The sequence below is a fragment of the Cyprinus carpio genome, chromosome B8 (genome assembly GCF_018340385.1).
Source record: "Cyprinus carpio isolate SPL01 chromosome B8, ASM1834038v1, whole genome shotgun sequence".
NCBI lineage: Eukaryota > Metazoa > Chordata > Actinopteri > Cypriniformes > Cyprinidae > Cyprinus > Cyprinus carpio.
Window position 1 is genome coordinate 22,769,150 of NC_056604.1, and position 22,281 is coordinate 22,791,430.

Below are 22,281 nucleotides of genomic sequence, written 5' to 3' on the forward strand. Positions count from 1 at the left end.
TAATAACTGTGAATGATATTTATGCTGTAGTACTTGTAACATTAATGGAAGCTATTATTAGAAAGATGCCAATTAATACAGTAATCTAAAAGAAATAATAATTCGGGTTTACAGTAAATTTCAAGTACTACTACAGTACCATTCAAACGTTTGTGGCAAGTAAATTTTTTTATGTTTTCTATTGTAATCTATATATTTTATATTATTTATTCTTTTGATCAAAGCTGATTTTGCAGCATCATTAACATGATCCTTCAGAAATCATTCTAATATGCTGATTTGCTGCTCAAGAAACATTTTTCATCAATGATGAAAACAGTTTTGCAGCTTAATACTGATGTGAAAATTGTGTGAAATTCTCTTTACGGTCAAGTTTGCATTTGCTCTTGCTAAATAAAGCATTAATTTATTTAAAAATAAATAAATAATTAAAATAAGTGACCCCGAACTTTTACTTTACAAGAAAAAAACAATCAAGGTGCTCAATAACTGCATTAATAAACAAGATTTATTTACTTTTATTAAGTTTCTGGATTGTATGCAAATGTAGAATTAATCTTAGAATAATCTTTTCATTTGTATTTATGTATGTATTTTATTTTGCATATTTAGTTCTAACAGTCACATAATTTACTAAATGTCTCCCTCTTCTGGTCTTTAAAGGCATCAAACATGTCTGTCTGTCATTTTAACCAAACCTTCCCATTACTAACAGTGAAATTACAATCGATCCACATGTGAATGCTTTTTTAAAACTGTTAGATATTAGAATTTCTCAAAACCATGTGTTCAATGAAAAACAAGCACACTGGAACATTAATATCATCACTCAGCATTTTCTAACATGATTTTTTTTACTTTGCAATATCAAATCATTTAATGAGGAAGAGAAAGAAAGATACATGGACCTTCATGTACAAGCAGAGAGACAGAGACAGCATCGAAACAAAAAGCCAAAAACACATGGAAATGAACTTTCTGGAAGATTAACCTGTTCATTCACACTCATGTCTGAAGAAGAGCATCGGTGGAGATTCACAGCACTAGAATGATGCACTCATCATGATGTTCACTATATAGCTGTTATATAGCATCAACAATACATATGTGCTTTCTTTAGATTAGAAAGGTTTGGACAGGAAATAAATCTTGTGCTTGTTCACCTGTTCTTCCTGTTCCGCTTTTTCTAGTACCAGTTTTATCTAAAACGACTGACTTTTGTTAACACTTTTAGTAGTGATTGACACATTACTGTTATATTATTTAATCTTTGTGTTCCCATGAACCTTAAAAGAAAATTTCACACAAATAAAAAAGTAAAACACATTCAGTAGGAGGTCTAAGGTCAGTTCTGTAGTGGTAATCCAGGGAAAATCACCACTACAATAAATTAAAACAAAACAAATGTGGAGACTACAAGTGAAATCACACACACACACAATAAAAGAGCAACGGTTAAATTCACAATACGGTATATCTATTTAAATATAATTCATATTTACACCACACAGACAAACACATTCAGTATATGACTATAATTCATATATAATTCTTTCAAACAGCTCCCTGTATGTAACATAGGTTTCATTCATTTATTTATTTTTTTAGTAGCATATTCAAGTTTTTGCTTATCACAATAGGACTGATAATCCCCCGCTGGATTTGATGTGATAGACTTTATGTTGAAACGAGGGTCTCCCCTCCTCCTGGGTCCAAAGCATTTCCCCTTGGCTATGATTTAGTAAGATTTCTTGAATGTGCTTCAGCCCTCACCACCCCTCCCCTTTAAACCCACTGCTCATATAGAAAGACCAAAGAAACAGGAAACATACAGTAGCTAGTGATCACTTGACCGTCCTCTTGCTGTGATCTGCAAAATAGACAGATGTTTAAATGTTTACAATTTTCATTCATGACAAAAACAACAGTATACAAACGTGTCAACTGTATTTTAAAAAGCATATGTTATATTATATATGTACTGTGCACAATATAGTTTCAGCATGTTGGAGATTTGCAACAGCAAAACAACAGCAATAAAGTTTTGGTTAAAACAAAATTATGAAGGGTTTTTTGGTGCAAGAAAAACCGTAAATGGACACAAATCACAAATCATTCAAATGTTTGTGTTCAGTAAAATGTATTGAAGGCAGTAAGATGGATTAAAGGGATACTCCACCCCAAAATGTAAATGTTGTCATTAATCACTTACCCCCATGTCGTTCCAAACCCGTAAAAGTCGTCTTCAGAACACAAATTAAGATATTTTGGATGAAAACCGGGAGGCTTGTGACTGTCCCATATACTGCCAAATAAATAACAGTGTCAAGGTCCATAAAAGGTATGAAAGTCATCGTCAGAATACTCCATCTGCCATCAGACGTGCAATCTGCATTATATGAAGCAACGGGAACACTTTTTGTGAAGAAAACTAAAATAACGACTTTATTCAACAATTCTTTTGTCTGCAGTCTCCTCTGTGTCTCTCCATATCACCGTATGCTGTGTATGCTCTTCTGTATCATCCGATGGCAGACTTTCATACCTTTTATGGACCTTGACACTGTTATTTACTTGGCAGTCTATGGGACAGTCACAAGCCTCCCGGTTTTCATCCATAATATCTTAATTTGTGTTCTGAAGACGAACAAAGCTTTTACAGGTTTGGAATAACATGGGGGTAAGTGATTAATGACAACATTTTCATTTTGGGGTGGAGTATTCCTTTAAACTGATCAAAAGTAGCAGTAAAGGCTTTTATAATGTTACAAAATATTTCTTGTTCAGGGAAACGCTGTTCTTTTGAACTTTGTGTTCATGAAAAATCTTGACACAGTTTCATCAAAAATATGAAGCAGCTGTTTTCAACATTGATAATAATAGGAAATGTTTCTTAAGCAGCAAATCATCATATTAGAGTGATTTCTGAAGATCATGTGACACTGAAGACTGGAGTAATGATGCTGACAATACAGCTTTACATCACAGGAACAAAATACAGTGTTAAATATATTCAAATAGAAACCCGTTACTTTAAATTGTAACAATAATTCACAAAATTCCTGTTTTACTGTATTTTTGATCAAATAAATATAGTCTTGGTAAGAAGAAAAAGCTTCTTTAAAAAAGCATTAAAATAACTGTCCCCAAACTTTGCACAACAGAGTAAAGTTTTAAATATTACCCCTTTAAAATGATTATCGTAAACCTAAAATGTATGCGTAGTGAGTGACCGATATGCAATGGGCAGCAAAAGTCTGAGACAACTTTGAAATCTATGACTTCTTTTTGATTTAAACCTGAAAATAAACGAAGATTTTAGATTCAAATACTTATGTTTGGACCACACTGGATGGATATTATGTAAAAATAAACCAGCAGAATGTTCTGTGTGTGTCATGTTCTGGTCCGGGGCTTGTTCACTCACCAGTGCAGAGCTGGAGCTCACATCTCATTGGAGAAGGAGGTGGGCTCACCCTGACCATACTGATTATAGCCTCCGCCTTCGTATCCGCCGCCCTGCTGGCTGTAGTCGGGCTGGTACCCGCCCTGAGAGCTGGCGTAAGGGTCCTGGCCATAACCTTCTTGCCCATAGCCTAGAAAAATACATTTAAAGGAGAATATAGTGTTAAGTTGTGACTATCATAAATATAATACCACAGCCCCATATTTAAGCTTAATCCAGACATTAAAATCTTGCACTCTGACTGTAATGCCCACCCTGGCCGAAGGAGTCTGGTGCTGGCTGCTTCTCTCCTGACGGCACGTAAGTGCCAGCAAAGGACGCAAGCCAACCGGTTTCCTTGAAGACGAACCACAGGTTCCCTGCCCACAGCACCACATTACAGAAGCCGAACGCCTGCAGGAGTCAGACATATCAGCCAAATGCTTACTTGCACACATGCATTCATTTGTCTACCTAAATACATCTTCACCCTGCTTCACCTGATGAAGCTACTGACTGTTTCATTAGACTAAACATGCCCACATCATCGTCAAATTCTAGGAACATATTTAATATATGTGCATTATATATATATATATAAATATATATATATATATATATATATATATATATATATATATATAATATATATGTGAAAGTGTCTGTACCCACCACAGAAGTGTTTAGGCCGGACATCACGGGCTCATGGATTTCCTTGCAGCGGTTTTCCTCGTGGTCACATGCAGGGATGAGGTTGATGACCTCATCAGGGTCTGTGGCCCTCTTCACGTCTGAGAGACCTTTGGCCCACGCCGCTGAACTCACCAACCACATAAAGGTGTAAATAGTTGTTGTCACAAAATAATGTTGTAGGACGAAACACAACTATAATTCAGCATTGAAAGTGCATTTTTTTTTCTTCACTGGAATACACATTTTAATGAGTTATATAATAATAAAATAATAAAATATTATGCTTTCACTACCATCCTTATATGCTGTGACGTTTCCCCTGTTAAAAATAATTTTCTGACATAATATATAAAGAGAAAGACATTTTTTTTTAAATCTCATGGCTCCAACAGAAGTAACTATGATTGCACTTTCATCAAGCTCAGTAGTTCTCAATAGTTTTCCCTTAATTAATATGGAGAATAGTCACAGTGATCAGTTTATTATAGGAATATAATGCTCAACGTAAGAATATCGACAGTAAATAATCTTGTGGATCCAGTGACGTGTTAGTTAAGGCTGTTAGACATTTTGCACTCATCTTCAGTCTCATAACATTTTATTTTGACATATCGAAAAGAAATATCATGGGTTATTACAATTGTTGGTAACACCTTACTATAAGGTTCCATTCGTTAACATTAGTTAACCACTTGCTCCTCTGGAGTGAATTGGTGCCGTCAGAATGAGAGTCCAAAAAGCTGATAAAAACATCACAATAATCCACAAGTAATCCACACCACTCCAGTCCATCAGTTAAGATCTTGAGAAGCCAAAAACTGGATGGTTGTAAGAAACAAATCCATCATTTAAAACATTTTTAACATGTATTGCTTCTGGCTAAAATACAAGCCCATAATCCATAATACCACTTCCTCCAGTGAAAAAGTCCATCTCTTGTTGTCCTCTCACTTCATAATCCACAGACAGATTTGTTTAGAGCTGTTTTTGCTCTTTTCTTTTCATTTGTAAGTGGTGCTTGATCTGTGTAGATTTCTCTCCTGATTCAAAGAACTCAGCGATATTATGGATTAATACAGGAAGACAGAAGTTAAAAACCCATTAAATGATGGATTTGTTTCTTACACTCACAAAGCTTTTGGCTTCACAAGATGTTAAGTGATGGACTGGAGTGGTGCGTACTAATTGAGTATTATTGTGATGTTTTTATCAGCTGTTTGGACTCGCATTCTGACGGCACCCATTCACTGCAGAGCATCCATTGCTTAGCAAGTGAAGTAATGATACATTTCTACAAATCTGTGATGAAGAAACAAATCTTGAATAGCTAGAGATTGGGCACATTTTCATTTTCATTTTTGGGAGAACTATTCCTGTCATGGACCTGAGCTAACATGAACAAACAATTAACTTAAATAAATAAATAAATAACATTAAGAAACATCGATAGCAATTGTAGCAGATTAACATTAACTAACAGGACATTGTTAAATGTAAAATGTTCCAAAATAGTTTACAGGAAGAAGATTGCAAGACTCACAGCCTGAGCTCCTTTGTTTCCCTCGCGGTATTTCTCCATGAGGAAGATGTACACAGAAATGGCGGCCATTGTATAAAGGAAGGAAAAGACACCAATGGTGACAAAGAACTCAGCAGAGGAAGAGTTGTTTCCCACCAGAAACAGACGTTCAGGCTCCGGCCCTTTACACGTGGGAGCATCAAACCATACCTGGTGCAGTCTGTGGAGAGAAACACTTGGTAAATGCCTGTCAGCAGTTACATTCCCTTGACCAGATTCAAGTTAGTTCACTAGAATACATTTAAAACATTCACATTAAAGACTTTTTAAGACACTTTAAACTCTTTTGAAGCAGTGGTGCCTTCAGATGTACAGCATGAACGCTCCGACTGACCTGAGAAAGGTTCCCTTGCCAATATTTCTGCAGTTATTATAGTATGTGTATGTCCTGTGTTTCTGATGAAGGTTATCATTTGTAAATTAAATCTTCTTCTTTTTTCAGTTCTAATTCTTTTAATTCCTTTTCTTTTTCTTTCAGCCAAGTGGATTTACAAAACGGTCTGAATTCTGCATTCATCTGGAGCGCTCTTTCATTCAAACATCTAAAATGTAGGATTTCTGCAGGATTTCTAAGCCCAAATTTAAGACTTTTAAAGACCTTTTTTAAGATCTGCACAAATAAAATTAATACCATATGAGCGGGGTAGGGCAATGTCTATAGTAACATATTAAACTGTTCAATGACTTTAAAAAAAGCATGATTTACAACATAAAATTATACAGCCTTTAAACCATTTTTAGAAAATGGAGTCACTATTAATTATTAAATTAATTATTATATTAGTTTAAACAATTATTATCAATGAATTATTATATTAAATAAATAACATATAGATACATTTTACTGTTTAGATTTTTATAATGCATGATCTTTTTATCTATCCACAGCTCTTCATGTCTGCAGGGTAAAAACTAGGGTCGACTTTCGCATTGGTCTGAACAAAAACAACAGGCCAGCAGATGGCGCTTTCGGCATGGCAGAAATATAACTATTTCCCAGTAAAGGCTGTACACAAAGCAGCACCTGACTTTGAAACATGCAGCGCTCATACTTATTTAATGAAATCTTAGCCTTTTGAAGTTTAATCGTCACATTAAGCCATATAGCAATTCTGGTCTTCCCATCCCCAAATTTAAGACCTCATAATGAAGACTTTCATGTACAATTTAAGACTTTTTATGGCCTTAAATTTGATACAACTAAATTTAAGACTGTCGGTAAAACAGTGTTGAGATACTTAAGAACACAGAGAGTAAACACCTACAAACAACTGAAACAAAAGGCTACTTTTTAAGAGGTAAAAGAAAATGAATATGCGACCATTCACACTAAAAGTGGTTTTGTGTCCGCCAGTGCTGTTTTTTGGTTGTTTTCTTCAGCAAACATGTCCTATATGTTTTTGACCACTGTGTTGCTTTTTGCCATTTCCATGTCCAAAAAGTAATAGTTCACCCAAGAGTCCATCAATTAACAACTTGTGAAGCAAAAAGCTATGTTTGTAAGAACCAAATCTTTCATTAAGATGTTTTTAACTTAAAACCATTGCTTCTGGCTAAAACTGTTCAATTAAAATCCATAATGTTGGTTAATCAGGAGAGAATGCACAGATCAAGCACTGTTTACATGTGAAAACAGTCCAAAACAAATATGTCTGTGGATTTTGATTTGAGAGAACAATAGGAGATGGACTTTTTCACTGGAGGAAGTGTTATTATGGACCCATATTTTGGCCGGAAGCAATGGTTTAAATTTAAAACACATTAATCATGGGTTTGTTTCTTACAAACACGCAACTTTTCTCTTCACAAAACATTAATTGATGGACTGATGTGGATTAATTGTGGATTATTGTGATGTTTTTATCAGATGTTTGGACTCTCATTCTGACGGCACCCATTCACTGCAGAGCATCCACTGGTGAGCAAGTGATGTGATTATAAATTTCTTTGAATCTGTTTTCATGAAGAAACAAACTCGTAATGAATTAATGAAAACATTTTCAGCAAATTTTCATTTTTGGGTGAACTATTCGTTTAAAATTTCTGTAGAGACACACTGAGTTACTACAGCACTATGTGTGAACTGGGTGGATCAAACACATCAACTAAGGAATACAAGACTGTCGATATTAATTTAGGACTTGTGTCTGCTGTGCTGTGATCTAACTGGCAGTGGGACACTGACCTGAAAGGGTAGCCAAACTCAACCTCAATGTTCAGGTCACTCTCTGAGCGGTTCTTACACTCCACGCTCATACGAAACACTCCAGAGTAACCGCCGCAGGTGGAGAACGCGAAGATGGCAAAGAGCTGAGGAGGAGAAGAGAATATTTCTGAATAAGTGTTCAGAAAGGCAACAAGCATGAAACAGGTGTCCTGAAAATGCTCATGTACAATAATCTGTGGTTTTCAACCTCAACCAAAGTGACAGTAAAGACATTTATAGTGTTAGAAAAGATTCATATTTAAAATAGATGCTGTTCTTTTGAACTTTCTATTCATCAAATAATCCTGGAAAATTGTATCATGGTTTTCACAAAAATATGGAGCAGTTTTCAACTGTTGAACTCAAAAGTTAGGTGTTTAGAATTGATTTTGGTATAGAAATGGGGGTAAGTGATTAATGACCAAATTTTCATTTTGGGGTGGAGTATACCTTTAATTTATAAAAGTTAAGTAAAAGTTTTATTCCTGTGATCAAAGTTGAATTTTCAGCATCATTACTTCAGTCTTCAGTGTCACATGATCCTTCAGAAATCATTCTAATATGCTGATCTGAAACATTTATTATTATCAATGTTGAAAACATTTGTGCTGCTTAATACTTTTGTGGAAATTATTGATATTTTAAGATTTCTGATGAAGAGAAATTTCAAAAGAGCAGCATTTATCTGAAATCTAATTTTTTTTTAACATTATAAAAGTCTTCACTGTCACTGTTGAACAATATTAATGTATCCTTGCTGAATAAAAGTATTTAAAAATCTTACTTAACCTAATTTTGAATATTTAAATGATATATTGCACGTCACACTTCTGTTAAATTTGTACTGGCTACCAATAGCTGCTTGTATAAAATTCAAGGCATTAATGTTTGCCTACAAAACCACCACTGGCTCTGCACCTCTTTACCTAAATTCATTACTTCAGACTTATGTGCCTCTAGAAGCTTGTGTTCTGCAATTGAACGTCGCTTTATTGTTCATCCCAAAGAAGCACAACATCACTTTCACGGACTTTAAATGAACTGTTCCCTCCTGGTGGAATGACCTGCTCAACTCAATCCCAGCAGCTGAGTCCTTAGCCACCTTCAAGAATTGGCTATAACACATCTCTTCCATCTTTATTTGACCCTCTAACTCTAGCACTCTCTATTCTAATTCTATTCTTAAAAAAGTCCCTTTTAGACTTGCACTCTTTCTTAAAAGAAAAATCTGTCTCTGTTTTCTTTTTATTTATTATAGAATTTAAAAAAAATCTTGCTACGTGTACTGTTAGGTTAACTGTGACTTGTTATAGCACTTGCATATCATTGCTCTTTTGTTGATTTTAATTGCTTCCATCATTTGTAAGTCCTTTTGGATAAAAGCGTCTGCTAAATGTCTAAATGTAATGCAAATATTTAATATATTTAAATATATATATATATATGGCTTTACTTGTAACATTCTAATTAAAAATGTCAATAAAAAGAAAGGAGTTACATTTAATATATTAAATAAAGAGAAAACACAGTAGTGAGCAAGTTCTAGAGTGATTTTATGAGATGATTCACCATCTGCCGTATCACAAACTGACGGCATCTTTCCTCTGCTAACCAATCAGACGCACTGCTCACTCAAGCATACTAGTGTAAAGTGTTGCAACTGTTGTCATGGATACTTAGCAAATGAGATGAGGCGACAAACATGAGGCATTAACAAATTATCACAGTAATGTTAACAGTAATTACAGAACACCTAGCATTAGCCAATGTACTAAAGTCACAATGGTGCAGGCACATGCTCACACACACACACACACACAAAGAGATTAGTTGGTCAGAGTATTTTTACCGCACCATCCCTTCACTGCAGGAAAATCCGGCTATTAATCTTACTGAGGTGCTTCACCATCTGTCACCACACACGCTGTGCCGATCTACTATATGTCACTCTACGCGCACACACACACACACATACACACACACACACACATTTACACACAAACACACACATAAGCTCTGTTCCAAAACCTAGTGAGCATCCAAACCATCACGGAAAAAGTGGCTGATCTGGAACGCTTGACATAGACACAAACTCTACGTGCCACAAATAGCACTCTGCATGCTATTTCATTTATTTAAAGTCCATGCAGATCATTAATTTTTTTCTTTTTTTTCTCTCTTAAATTCATGTGCCCTCCACATCTCTTCTCTGATGATGTGTTTATTGGCATGAGGGCGGGACAAAAACCTCCTCTGTCCAGCATCCTGGCATTAGTGCCCGGCCACTTGGCACAAGCACCAGATGTAATGAACACACTTCAGTATCCCGGGCTGTCTGAGTGTCCATGTGTTATGTGTGTGTTTCCTGTGTTCCCTTGTGATACAATTAAAGTCTCTCGATTAATGCATTCCTCGTCTGCTTTGTTCCTCGCCCCACACTCCTCACAGTAGTGCGACTGTGACAGATATTTCATCCAGCTGGTTCAGTCAGGAATTACATGTTCCCATTTAGGACATCTAGGTTTTTGCTTAGTGTTACTGTAATCCTATAAGAAAATTGCCATTATGATAATGTAGGATTGGTTCCAAATTAGGAGAGGAGTCCTAAAAGCCTTCAGCTATAAGGAATAAATGAAAGAAAGAATAATGAATGATGTAACTAAAATTCAGTTTTTGTTTTTATTCTACTGTGATCCTAACAATTTATAGAGGCATGAAAATGCCCTAAAGTATTGTGCTGCATTTATTGGCTCTGGTTTATACTGAAGTCAGAAATAAGTTCAAGGCATCAAGATTTCTGTTATGATGTCATCATATAAAAATGTCTGTTATTGGATATTAAGATATTAAAACTGGTTAAACTATTTAATGTTTTTTGTTGTTTTTTTTGTTTTTGTTTATAACAGTAGCTCAATCAATGGGAGCTGAATTTGTGAATGCATCCAAACCATATTTATACATTAAAGCCTTATTTCAACCGCAGAATTTGGCACCATTCTGCAATTTTGTCTAAGTTTTGCTGGAAAGAACCAAGACCATATGTTTACTGAGGATTCATGCCAGCTCTGGTCTCTAAATGTCTCTCTAATTCTGAGCAATTAATTATTGTAGGAAGCTTTAAACAGAAAATTAGACAGAACTGACCATAAACTCATGGCATGTCACAGTTTGTCAGAAGGACCCAGTATACAGTATCTGCCTAATGTTTTAATACAGAAGAATTTCAGGAAAAAAAAAATCAATTATTGTAATTAAATTATTAATGTATCAATAATGCATTAAATTATTTATGTAAAATATGTATTTTACAACTTCAATCATGCACAAACACACACTTTGTTTGCAAGCTCACAGGTTAGAACTGTAGATGATTCATAAAGGACAGCTTTGATTTTCGAGATCTCTTGACTGTAAACTAGCGCCAGGTTCCTCTCCGAGTGACTGTTCACAGCCTCCCACACAAGCTGTGCACAATACCATGTGCGTGTGTTGTGTTTACTGCCAGCTAGAATTAAGATGAACCACATTTGCACTTCTTGTAAGAAAATACCAGTGCTTTCAGTAAAAATAACAGTTTTACAAAGCTGCAAACCTAAGATATTCTACAGTTTAAATAAATAATATAAAGGAAATAAAAAGGCATTGTGTGTGTGTGTGTTTTTTTTTAAATAGCAAGATTAAAAACAACACCTCACAAGGTCTTTAGTTACTCACCCACTGTGTGTTGTAAGATTTTAATGAACCCTAATGGCTGTTTGATGACTGTGAACTGCTGTGTGGTGACCAGGTGGTGAAATGATAAAATATATATTATTAGATATTATAAATTAAAGATATTTAAAGCTTTAAAAATTGTAAAGTATTTGTACAGTATGTGAAAAATGAGCATACTTTTAAAAAGATATATATATATATATATATATATATATATATATTATATATATATATATATATATATATATATATCTATATATATATATATACTTCAGTGTGAACTGATGTTTTCAGGCACTTGTTAACTGCAAGTAAATATGTATTTAAACTACATAAGCTACAATAACAGTGGCTTTCTGAACCGTAGGACTATCATTATATCTAATGTCATAATTATTTCTATTGTCTTTTAAATATGGTTAAAGTGTACAGCTGAATGTACTGACAAGCAATTATGTTAAACTAAAATATACTTTAATGCTATTTCTGTTGAAACTTGTATGATATGTATTTAAATATATTTATAATTACAGACATGGTGGATAATGCATCTATGTTGTATTCGGCTCCTTTCTTTTAATAAATACACTGTAACAACCTGACCGTCCCTGCTGACGTCAGTGATGACGACAGAGCGACCAATAGAGCGCACGCGAGAGGAGAGGGAGACTTTGCAAGCATTAGAATTAGTTAAAGCTGCTTATCTCAACGTTTCCTTTATGAAAGTGCACCTGGCAAACATTTCCAGGCTACAGGAGATGTTTGACTCGCACAGCGGGCGTATGACCAGAGAGCACGCGAGTGAATGCGGCAAGCTGCAGACCGTCGCGCTGTCATCTCTCACTTTGCTCTTTATTGCAAACTATATGCCTTCTGCTGTAACCTAGCGTTTGATATCCCTGTTCTGTTATGATGTAATAACTGACAAACACTGACTGAATAAATACTATTCTGAAGTCCGAGCGAATCTTTTGAGCGAATCGGTTCTCTCGGACGGTTTGGCTCAATTGAACTAGTTTACTGACTCTTTTGTGGCGTCACTCAAAAGCATAATTAGGTGTTTTTTTTTTTTGTTTTTTGTTTTTTTTTGGACTATACAGATTGTTTACGGTTCCATAATGTCACCTGCTCACAGTTTTACTCTGAATATTCTTCCTTACACGGTTAAGTTGTTTATGAACTCAAGGGAATCGGTTCGATTGAATCACTAAAATGAACCGGTTCAAGAGACGATTCGCTCGCGAATTGGACATCAGTGTGAATATAGATAAATAGCCCGCAGACGGCTCTCGTCCTTTAATGCCTCTTCTCACAGATGCATCATGAAAATAAAGACTTCATGCTATTTGAACAGCCAGTCTGGGCTATGTGAACCATATAGCATTCCGTTTGAAATAGTTGGGCATTAGTTCCGTCATTCTTACTAAAAATATATCCTGCAGTATAAAATACCACCGTCGCAATGCACTGCATAGATCCTATTGTTTTTATTTACTGGTTTCACGAGAAATGTCTTGAATTGCTAAGGTTTTTTTTTTTTTTTTTTTTTTTTTTTTTTGGTGGCATCCAGCAGGGATTCCCTGAAAGTCAACGAGACGCCGTGTCTAGGTATGTGCCCATTTAAACTCCGTTATGCGTCCTGTTAAAATCAACGCCGGTCAGACGGATAACAGTAGCCTGTTTGCCTGTACGTTAGGTCTGTGAGGAGTTTGCAGTACATTGCAGAATTGATTCGGTGAATAGCTGTGATTGAAAGCCCTACCTGGTTGACAACATCCATCTCGGCCGCCTTTCGCTGATAAGAGGATCAGAAGAGTGGAGGTAGAGCGCCGCTACATCCGGGTCACCGCTCACGATAATCTACCGCTCAACAACTCATGCTTGTCTGAGGAAATGTGCTTCTTTTTTTAGGATTATCAACTTCGAATAATAGAACTGCACTCCTTATTAGAATTATCTGTTTTAATTTCATGGGTAAAAAGAAAGAAAAAAAAACTTAACTATACAATTAATTAGAATTAAGAATAATTAAATAATAATTATAATAATACAACAATAATAGAACAATAAATAATTATTTATTATAAATAATATTAAATTAAAAACAAGAACATTATAACATTTTCATTTAGCAGACGTTTTTATCCAAAGCGACTAACAAATGAGGACAATCATAATCAACGAAAGAGCAATAATATGTAAGTGCTATAAGTCAAAGTTAGCCTAACACAGTACACAATGCTATCTGTCTGTCTGTCTGTCTGTCTGTCTGTCTGTCTATCTATCTATCTATCTATTTATCTATCTATGCAAGAACAGTACCGCTGGCGCTGAAGTGTATGGCAAGCCAAAAGTGTCAGAATTACGCTATAGATTAATCGCGTTTGCAGTCAAACTCCGTCAAATACGGTGTTTTAAAATGTATTTGCACCGCAAAAATATGCCGTTGTGATTACAAACGCTGTAAAAAAGCACAAAAATACGTCAATGATGCCGTATCTGACGGCGTTTTAGTGTGCATGAAAAACGCTGTTTTTATTGCCATATGTTTTGGTTGCACAGAGCACGCTCATGTACGGCGTTTTCCTTGTAGTATAGTGATCTACGCCTGCTGGTTTCCACAGCCAGTAATATTGAACTGTTCTCACCCAATCAATGATGAACAGAACGAAACCAGACTAATTTACCACAGATCGTTTAAGCGGAAGAAGTGCCTGTGACCTGATAGGAAATATTAAGTAACTTTTTGTATATTTTCATCTCTACAAACATTGAACATAGGCTGAATGTTCATAGGTCTTTATCATACTTTAATGTAATTGTTAATTACATGGACAGCATGTATTACACAAATACCTTTTATGTATATAAGTGCTGGTTTATAATATTCAATTAGTTGTGAGTAATTTAATTTCCAAAACAAGAAATCGTTCATGCCAATGAAAGTCAGAGAGTGTGTTAAAGCTGTGCAGGTACAGAAGTTGGAGGCAATGGTCCAGCCTTTTTTGTTATAGAGTGTTTAACCCCTATACCGCTGTGACCACTGGTTCGAGTCCCGCTCCAAACTGATTCTCCCTCTAGTGGTACGCAGAGGAATCACTAAATTAAATCTAAATTAATGTTAATACATTTTAATTTGATCTTTATTTGAGTAAAGTTGCTTTTTGGTGTTGTTGTTGTTTTACATTTAAGTACAGTACAGTCTTTATTTCACTTTTGGTACAACACATTTTAATTTAATCATTTTTTTTATTTACCGGTATGTAAGCACAGTACAGTGTTAATGTTCAAAATGTGTATTTACAATGTTGAAGTGTTTGACAACAATAAATATTCTTATTAGGAATAAAACTGCCTCGTGTAAAACTGTGCAGAGCTGTAGCTAATTGTAGTGTTGGTCATTATGGTGGTACTTAGAGAGCCAAATATTTTCTGAAGTGGCACTTGGTATAAAAAGTTTGAGAACCACTGGTTTAAAGAAATGGTATAAAATGAAATCCTGCTTTTTAAGAACTTTTCGGTAAACCATTTCTTCTTTCCCCTTGTAGAGTCATCAAGGATCCAGTTTATTATTGGCAAATTGGTAAGGAATTGTTCATCTGCTACATTGCACTGTCACTTCTGGTAGAGATTCATTGACCTTTTGTGGTTTTGATTTTACTTAGTTTAATAAAAATATACTTAATTTGATTTGACTTGTTTAACTAAATACACTGTATAGCTAGGATTCTGATTAAAACTCTGTAACTGGGGGCTCTGAAAACACTGCTTGTGAGTAATTTGTTAATATTGAAGTCTTTCATCTGAATACATTAAATAAGTGTTCAGTGAATAGTGTTGTGCACTTTGTTTCCAACCCCACTGTTATTAAAGTGAAAATATTGTGTGATTTGTTTTGTTTTCAGTTATTTTATGAGGATGTAGTACAGGACCATACAGAAAGTGCACAAGTGGGAGAGAGTGGAGGGGACGGCGTCAGAAAGGATCTAGAGCTGGGACACTTTCAAGGATCACCCGAAGCACAACCATACAATATGCACAAGGCTGTTGGTTCTAACATTTTATCAGAATTTGAAGAAACATTTATACTTAAAATATTAAATGCATTTCATTCAAGGCAGGGTTTTTCCTGCATAAAGAATTTCAAGGCGACTGTCTCTTGTCAAATTTAGTGCCACCTCTGGCTGTCGACAAAAATCAAGACCATGGTCTAATCCAATGTTGATTAGATCATGGGCATGGAACCCGACGTGGATTCACCGGTTAATCAACGTTGAAATGCCGGCTAGACTAAAATCTGTCTGATTTCCGCCCCGCATAAGATCCAGGACGTGACGTCACAAAGTGTCAGTGATGGCTTATATGTAACGTTAATGTGCGTCAGGTGCGTGAAGCATGTGCGTCATAAAGAGTTTTGTAATATTCACAGTGTCACTGACAAGGTCTGATGACGCAGATGCAGACAGACAATATCACGAATATTCATAAGTTAATACACTGTTATTAACACTGTTTTATACACTTTTGAATATATTTAGTTCATTTTCTAGACTGGCCTCTGGCAAAGCTAATGCAAAAGCTGCTTATTGCGAACCTCCCGTTACAAAATGTCCATGGTGAACATAATCTCCTCTAAAATATTATAGCTGAAGCCTTACAAACTACAATTATAACGGGATGTTTGTCAAGCATGGAGCCTTGCTTTAATGGTGAAAATCATAAAAATAGCGCAGTTATGGGGCTGTTATAAACTTAAAAAAAGGAAAAAAAACCTTGTTGCTTTGTTAGTAATAATTCCAGATATGAGTAAAAAAAAAAAAAATATATATATATATATATTATATATTATATACATGATCTTAACTTAACTCCTAATGAATTTTGGCATAAAATAAAAATTTATAATTTTGACTCATACAATGTATTGTTGGCTTTTGCTACAAATATACCCCAGCGACTTAAGACTGGTTTTGTGCTCAGGGTCACATGTTATCCTGAAGTATTCAGATCTGTAAAATTAAATAGATTTAAATAAATTAAATGGCTTCCCCTTAATAGATGCATATGATAGTTCTTAAGAAAATTATATATAAAAAAATAATACTAATACTATTGTATACTAATAATACTAAAAATACTATTATCATCAGTGGACATGAAATGTATCCTAAATTGTAGAATGGCTCAGGAGCAAGAGTAATATTGATGCTTGATTAAGCAAAAAACAAAACAAAAACAAAGCTTATAACTTTGATGGTTGATTAAGCAAAAAACAAAACAAAAACAAAGGTGTCCTGTCATTTGCTGCAGCTCGTGACCTGGGCAATCAGCGCTGATAATTCAGCGCTGGTGTGTGTGCAGATCACGAGCTGATTGTCCTCACCTGTTGCTAGTTCCCAATTCTCCCTTTTATTCTCTGCTGTGTCTGTCCCTTGTTGTCAGTAGATTTCGCGTTGTCATTGTTATTGTGCTGTGTGTCTGTTTCCTCACCTTTACCGCTGTTGTGCTCAGGACGTCTAGACGAGGAGTCTTTCGTTGGCCGTGTGCCCGAGATCCTCTGTCTCGCTTTCCACGTCCCGTTGGGCATTGCACCAGAGGTGGTCTCCACAGCCTGTGTCCGCAGGTGTCTGTACGGACGGCTCTGGAGTTGGTTACACCAGGCTTCAGTTTGTGTGTGTGTGTGACATTCACACGTTGGATTATTTTGGTATTTTTTTTTTGTTGTACCCAATAAACTGTTGCCCGAATCCTCTGCGTTTGAGTTCTCTCTCTTCGCGTTCCTGACAGAATCTACTGACCATTATGGACTCAGCAGAGGATATCGATGTTCTCCGAATCCTCAGGCAGCAGGGCACGCTGCTGGGTAGACAGCAGGAGGAAATCACCGCTTCTCGTCACGCTTTTTCGGAGCTGTCACTGCAACTGACCCAGCTCACAGAACGGCTTGATCGGCTTCAGATTATTCCTCCGCGACTCCTGTTGTACAACCCTCCGTCCGAGCCAGAGAGTGTTGCTTCCCGTCATGCGGAGCCTCGTCTTAATCCACCTGCTCCATACTCCGGTGAGCCCAACTCATGCCGTTCATTTCTGTCACAATGTTCGCTGACTTTTTTACTCCAGCCGCTGCCTGTCCCTTCGAGACCCTGGTCACACATAGCTATGGACTTTGTCACAGGCCTACCTCCGTCTAGCGGCAACACGGTAGTCCTTACTGTGGTGGACAGGTTCTCGAAGGCCGCACATTTTATTCCCCTCCCCAAATTGCCCTCAGCGAGGGAGACGGCGACTATCGTCCTGGATCACGTTTTCCGTATTCATGGCCTCCCGGAGAACGTGGTCTCTGACAGGGGTCCCCAATTTGTGTCAAAGTTTTGGGCAGAGTTCTGTCGACAGCTGGGGGCGACTGCGAGTCTTTCCTCCGGGTATCACCCGCAGACAAATGGTCAGGCTGAGCGTGCTAACCAGGATCTGGAGAGAGTCTTGCGTTGTGTGGCGTCCGCAGAACCGTCATCTTGGAGTTCCAGATTAACTATGGTTGAGTATGCACATAACTCCCTCCTGGTCTCGTCTACGGGTTTGTCTCCCTTCCAGTGCTGTTTAGGCTACCAGCCACCCTTATTCCCCTCCCAAGAATCCGACGCCGTTGTTCCATCCGCGCACTCGTTTATTCAGAGATGCCTCCGTACGTGGAGGATCGCCAGAGAAGCCCTCACTCGGACTGGTGACAGGAACAAGGCGTCGGCGGATCGTCACCGTGCTAAGCCCCCACTTTACGTGTGCGGTCAGAAGGTCTGGTTGTCTTCCAAAGACATTCCTCTCAAACTCCCCTCACGTAAACTGGGACCCAAATTTATTGGACCGTTTTCCATCTCTAAGGTGCTCAGTCCGGTGTCGGTTCGACTCAATTTAACCCCCAGTTTAAGAATATCCACCCGGTGTTTCATGTCTCTAAGATAAAGCCCGTCATTCGCTCCCCCCTTCAGCCCCAGACCTCTGTCCCTCCGCCTCCTAGACTCATTGAGGGGTCTCCGGCTTATACGGTACGGCGGCTCCTTGATGTGAGACGGAGGGGTAGAGGTTATCAATACCTGGTAGACTGGGAGGGCTATGGTCCGGAGGAGAGATGCTGGGTTCCGGCTCGTGACATTCTGGATCGCGCTCTCATTGACCAATTCCATCGGCGTCATGGTGAGTCCTCCGGGGACGCCAGGAGGCGTCCCTGAGGGGGGGGGTACTGTCACGGTTCAGGGTGCTTCATCGGCTTCCCTGTTGTCTGTGTCCTGTCATTTGCTGCAGCTCGTGACCTGGGCAATCAGCGCTGATAATTCAGCGCTGGTGTGTGGAGATCACGAGCTGATTGTCCTCACCTGTTGCTAGTTCCCATTCTCCCTTTTATTCTCTGCTGTGTCTGTCCCTTGTTGTCAGTAGATTTCGCGTTGTCATTGTTATTGTGCTGTGTGTCTGTTTCCTCACCTTTACCGCTGTTGTGCTCAGGACGTCTAGACGAGGAGTCTTTCGTTGGCCGTGTGCCCGAGATCCTCTGTCTCGCTTTCCACGTCCCGTTGGGCATTGCACCAGAGGTGGTCTCCACAGCCTGTGTCCGCAGGTGTCTGTACGGACGGCTCTGGAGTTGTTACACCAGGCTTCAGTTTGTGTGTGTGTGACATTCACACGTTGGATTATTTTGGTATTTTTTGTTGTACCCAATAAACTGTTGCCCGAATCCTCTGCGTTTGAGTTCTCTCTCTTCGCGTTCCTGACAATAACAGCTCTAAATCCAGACATGCATTTGTGAGAATGTTCCCGTGTGTTTTGCTGAACTGTTTATAGCAGAGCCTGCAGGGCTCCTGCCAGTGCTGATGCTGTTTTCATTCTTCAGGCAGTTGTTCAGAATAGATGGAGTCAAGAGTGTCTTCTACGGTCCCGACTTCATAACCATTACTAAGGTAAAGAATTTGCTTTTTTTTTTTTTTAAACAGTATTTTAATATAACTTCATTTTTTACGAATTGTATCTCTTTATCCTTCAGGCTGATAACGAAACAGAGTGGCGAGTGATCAAACCGAACGTCTTTGCCACCATTATGGACTTCTTCACCTCTGGACTTCCTGTTGTCAATGAGGCAGATGCTCCACGCGCCGACACAGGTTAAACATGACCTTTACTTCTCATCTTGACGTCCTCGCTAAATCCAAGATCATTAAATATGTTGATGCCCTGCGTCTGCAGCTCCTTCAGAGGATGATGATGAGATGGTGGCCATGATTAAAGAAGTGCTGGACACACGCATAAGGTACCACAGTAAATTACTTTTGCTATTATGTTTAATACAGTCTTTAAACGATTTATTTATATATTTTACGTGGCATACAGTGTGAAGTTGTAATCAAATCTTGGATTATTTCTTCTTAATTCAGCAGCTTCCTTTTTTCTATTTGCATGTGTACTGCACCAGCTGTCCCAGCTCCATCATCACGCTGAAGAGCGGCATCCAGAACATGCTGCAGTTCTACGTTCCCGAGGTGGAAGGAGTCGAGCAGGTGAGGAGTTAAGAACGGATAGGAACGGACTTCCTTTCTTCTGGGGAACATGAAGAAGGTGTTTTGAAGAACGTGGGCAACCAAAGAGTTTTGATTCTCATAGACTTCCATTGTACATTTTGGCCACACAATGGATGTCAATGGGAAGCAAAGCTGGTTGGTAACCAATGTTGTTCAAAATATAATTTCATGTTTCAGGAAGTCATGCAAGTTTGCAATGACATGAAGGTGAGTAAATGACAGAATTCAAATTTTTGGGTTACTGATTTTACTACAGTGCTGTCCCTCTATGGTTTTGTGAGAAGATGCACTCAGCAGAAATTTATAAAGTGTTTCTGTGCTAATATTCTGTGCCTTTAATCTTGCAGGTGAAGGAAGAGGATGTGGATGTTGAAAAGGAAGTCCACTAATATGAGTTTCAGCTGACTTTATCCTTTCTTCATAATAAATTACCCAGCACCCCTCTGTCCCATCAACATCCAATCATGTAGAAGCAGCCTTGAGTTTTAAGGAAAATGGACAAAACTGTGTGTGTCCTCACACTCCTTTAAACATATATTAGCTGCAGACATTGATATTAAGACAGGAAATGTTTTTAGCCTGCACTTTTGCATAGACAATGTTTGGTCGGTGCTGTAACAGGTTTGGGTTGGTCACCCATAATATTTTACATATTATAACTCGTTGCACTGGTTAAAACAAAAAGCAATACATTTTTAAAGCAATTGTGAATAAGTTGCAATATGCATTTTCCCAGAAGCAGAAATCTCCTGGTTTCATGTTTAATGGATTTTCAGGAATCTTGATCGTATCATAGGTCATTCTTCATTAAAAAAAAAAAAAAAAAAAAAAGGAAAAAAATGAATTATTTAATAAAGATTACATTTGTAAGATTGATAGAAGTATACACTAAATAAATGAAAAACATAAAATTCTAAATCATTTTCTTTCACCACTGGCTGAAGTGCTCTTCTGTCGGTGGTGTTGTCCCTTGTAAGATCAATCATTTGAATTCTTCATCTGTTCTTCAGAGCAAAGCATCTGCTAAATGAAGGAATATAACTGTGAATGATATTAAAATTATATATTTATATTAAATTTGTTCAAAGACAATTTGATTAGTGGCTATTCAAAATGGCCCTTTAAGTATTCAAAATATATTTGTTATTTATTTACAGAAGAAAATGTTACATGTACAAAATTATTTGGTGTGTGGCTAGCCTCTTCTAAAGGATCAAATGCAGAAATATTAAAGATAAAAAATAAAACCAAAAATATTATTGATGATTGATTTTTAAATGTTTTATGTTTTTTGTTTTGTTTTTTGTATATAGTGTTTTAGTGTATGTGTATTTTTACAGCACATCACTGCATGGCTCACATAGAGGATTAATGATATTGTTGCATCCTCTAGAGGAGGGATAGCACTTAATACGTTTGCTTATTAAAAGAATACTCAAACAGAAATGGGTGGTGTTGATATTATTCAGCAATTGTTTTATATCTGTCTTTATTTTATTTGTAGCATACTTTTAAGTAGGTGTCATATTTATTGCGTGGCTCACAAGTGGGATTGGACGAGCAATTGTCTGGGTTTTTTTTTTCTTTCTTAACACCATAATGCATTCTGAAGAAGACAGGAATCATCTTATACAGCTCCATCTAACGAGAGAACAACTTAAACATTAATAATCCAAAAAACTCCAGAGATAATGTTCTTTTTCAGACTCACAAACTTGAGTTTCTCCTCACTCTATCAATTGTACACTACTGAAAGCATCCTCACCTTCTCAATCAGTGAGAAAACAGCAATAAAAATGATGTGACATCATAATAACATGACTCGAGCATTACTGCCGGCTCGAGTGAGATCTGCTGCCAGTATATTATTGCAGTTGTGTGTTTGTATCCCCAGCAGAGGGCGCTATAGAACGATACAAACCCGCAATAAAATCACTGGTCATTCAGAGACGGCTTCTTTTGACGTTAACATTCATAGTCTAATCATAGTCTGTAACCTATATTGAAACACCGGGGCTAGTCACAGAAAGAAGGTCTGTTTCATAAATATTCATAACTATTATTGTTTAATGTTTGTTTAAAT

The 22,281-nt window shown here is 37.1% G+C and overlaps 2 protein-coding genes across 3 annotated transcripts; one reads left to right on the forward strand and one right to left on the reverse strand.

Annotated features, from left to right (window-relative positions):
• Positions 1–568: 568 nt before the first annotated feature.
• On the reverse strand, positions 569–13,432 carry LOC109090148 (synaptophysin-like). The gene is made up of 7 exons (XM_042730156.1): positions 13,400–13,432; positions 7,903–8,027; positions 5,678–5,877; positions 4,118–4,308; positions 3,721–3,859; positions 3,428–3,596; positions 569–1,870 (listed from the first exon to the last, which is right to left on the reverse strand). Exons 1-6 carry the CDS (start codon positions 13,415–13,417, stop codon positions 3,445–3,447), a joined length of 825 nt encoding a protein of 274 aa, XP_042586090.1. The 5' UTR covers positions 13,418–13,432; the 3' UTR covers positions 569–1,870; positions 3,428–3,444.
• On the forward strand, positions 13,201–21,449 carry LOC122138270 (NFU1 iron-sulfur cluster scaffold homolog, mitochondrial-like). 2 transcript variants are annotated; one of them, XM_042730155.1, is made up of 8 exons: positions 13,201–13,458; positions 15,186–15,220; positions 15,543–15,683; positions 19,517–19,583; positions 19,667–19,784; positions 19,867–19,930; positions 20,093–20,177; positions 20,546–21,449. In XM_042730155.1, the coding sequence occupies exons 5-8, from the start codon at positions 19,721–19,723 to the stop codon at positions 20,585–20,587; spliced, it is 255 nt and encodes an 84-aa protein (XP_042586089.1). In that variant the 5' UTR covers positions 13,201–13,458; positions 15,186–15,220; positions 15,543–15,683; positions 19,517–19,583; positions 19,667–19,720; the 3' UTR covers positions 20,588–21,449. The 2 variants fall into 2 exon arrangements, with proteins under 2 accessions (XP_042586089.1, XP_042586088.1); XM_042730154.1 differs by lacking the exons at positions 13,201–13,458; positions 15,186–15,220; positions 15,543–15,683 and having other exon boundaries at positions 19,412–19,583.
• The last annotated feature ends 832 nt before the right edge of the window (positions 21,450–22,281 follow it).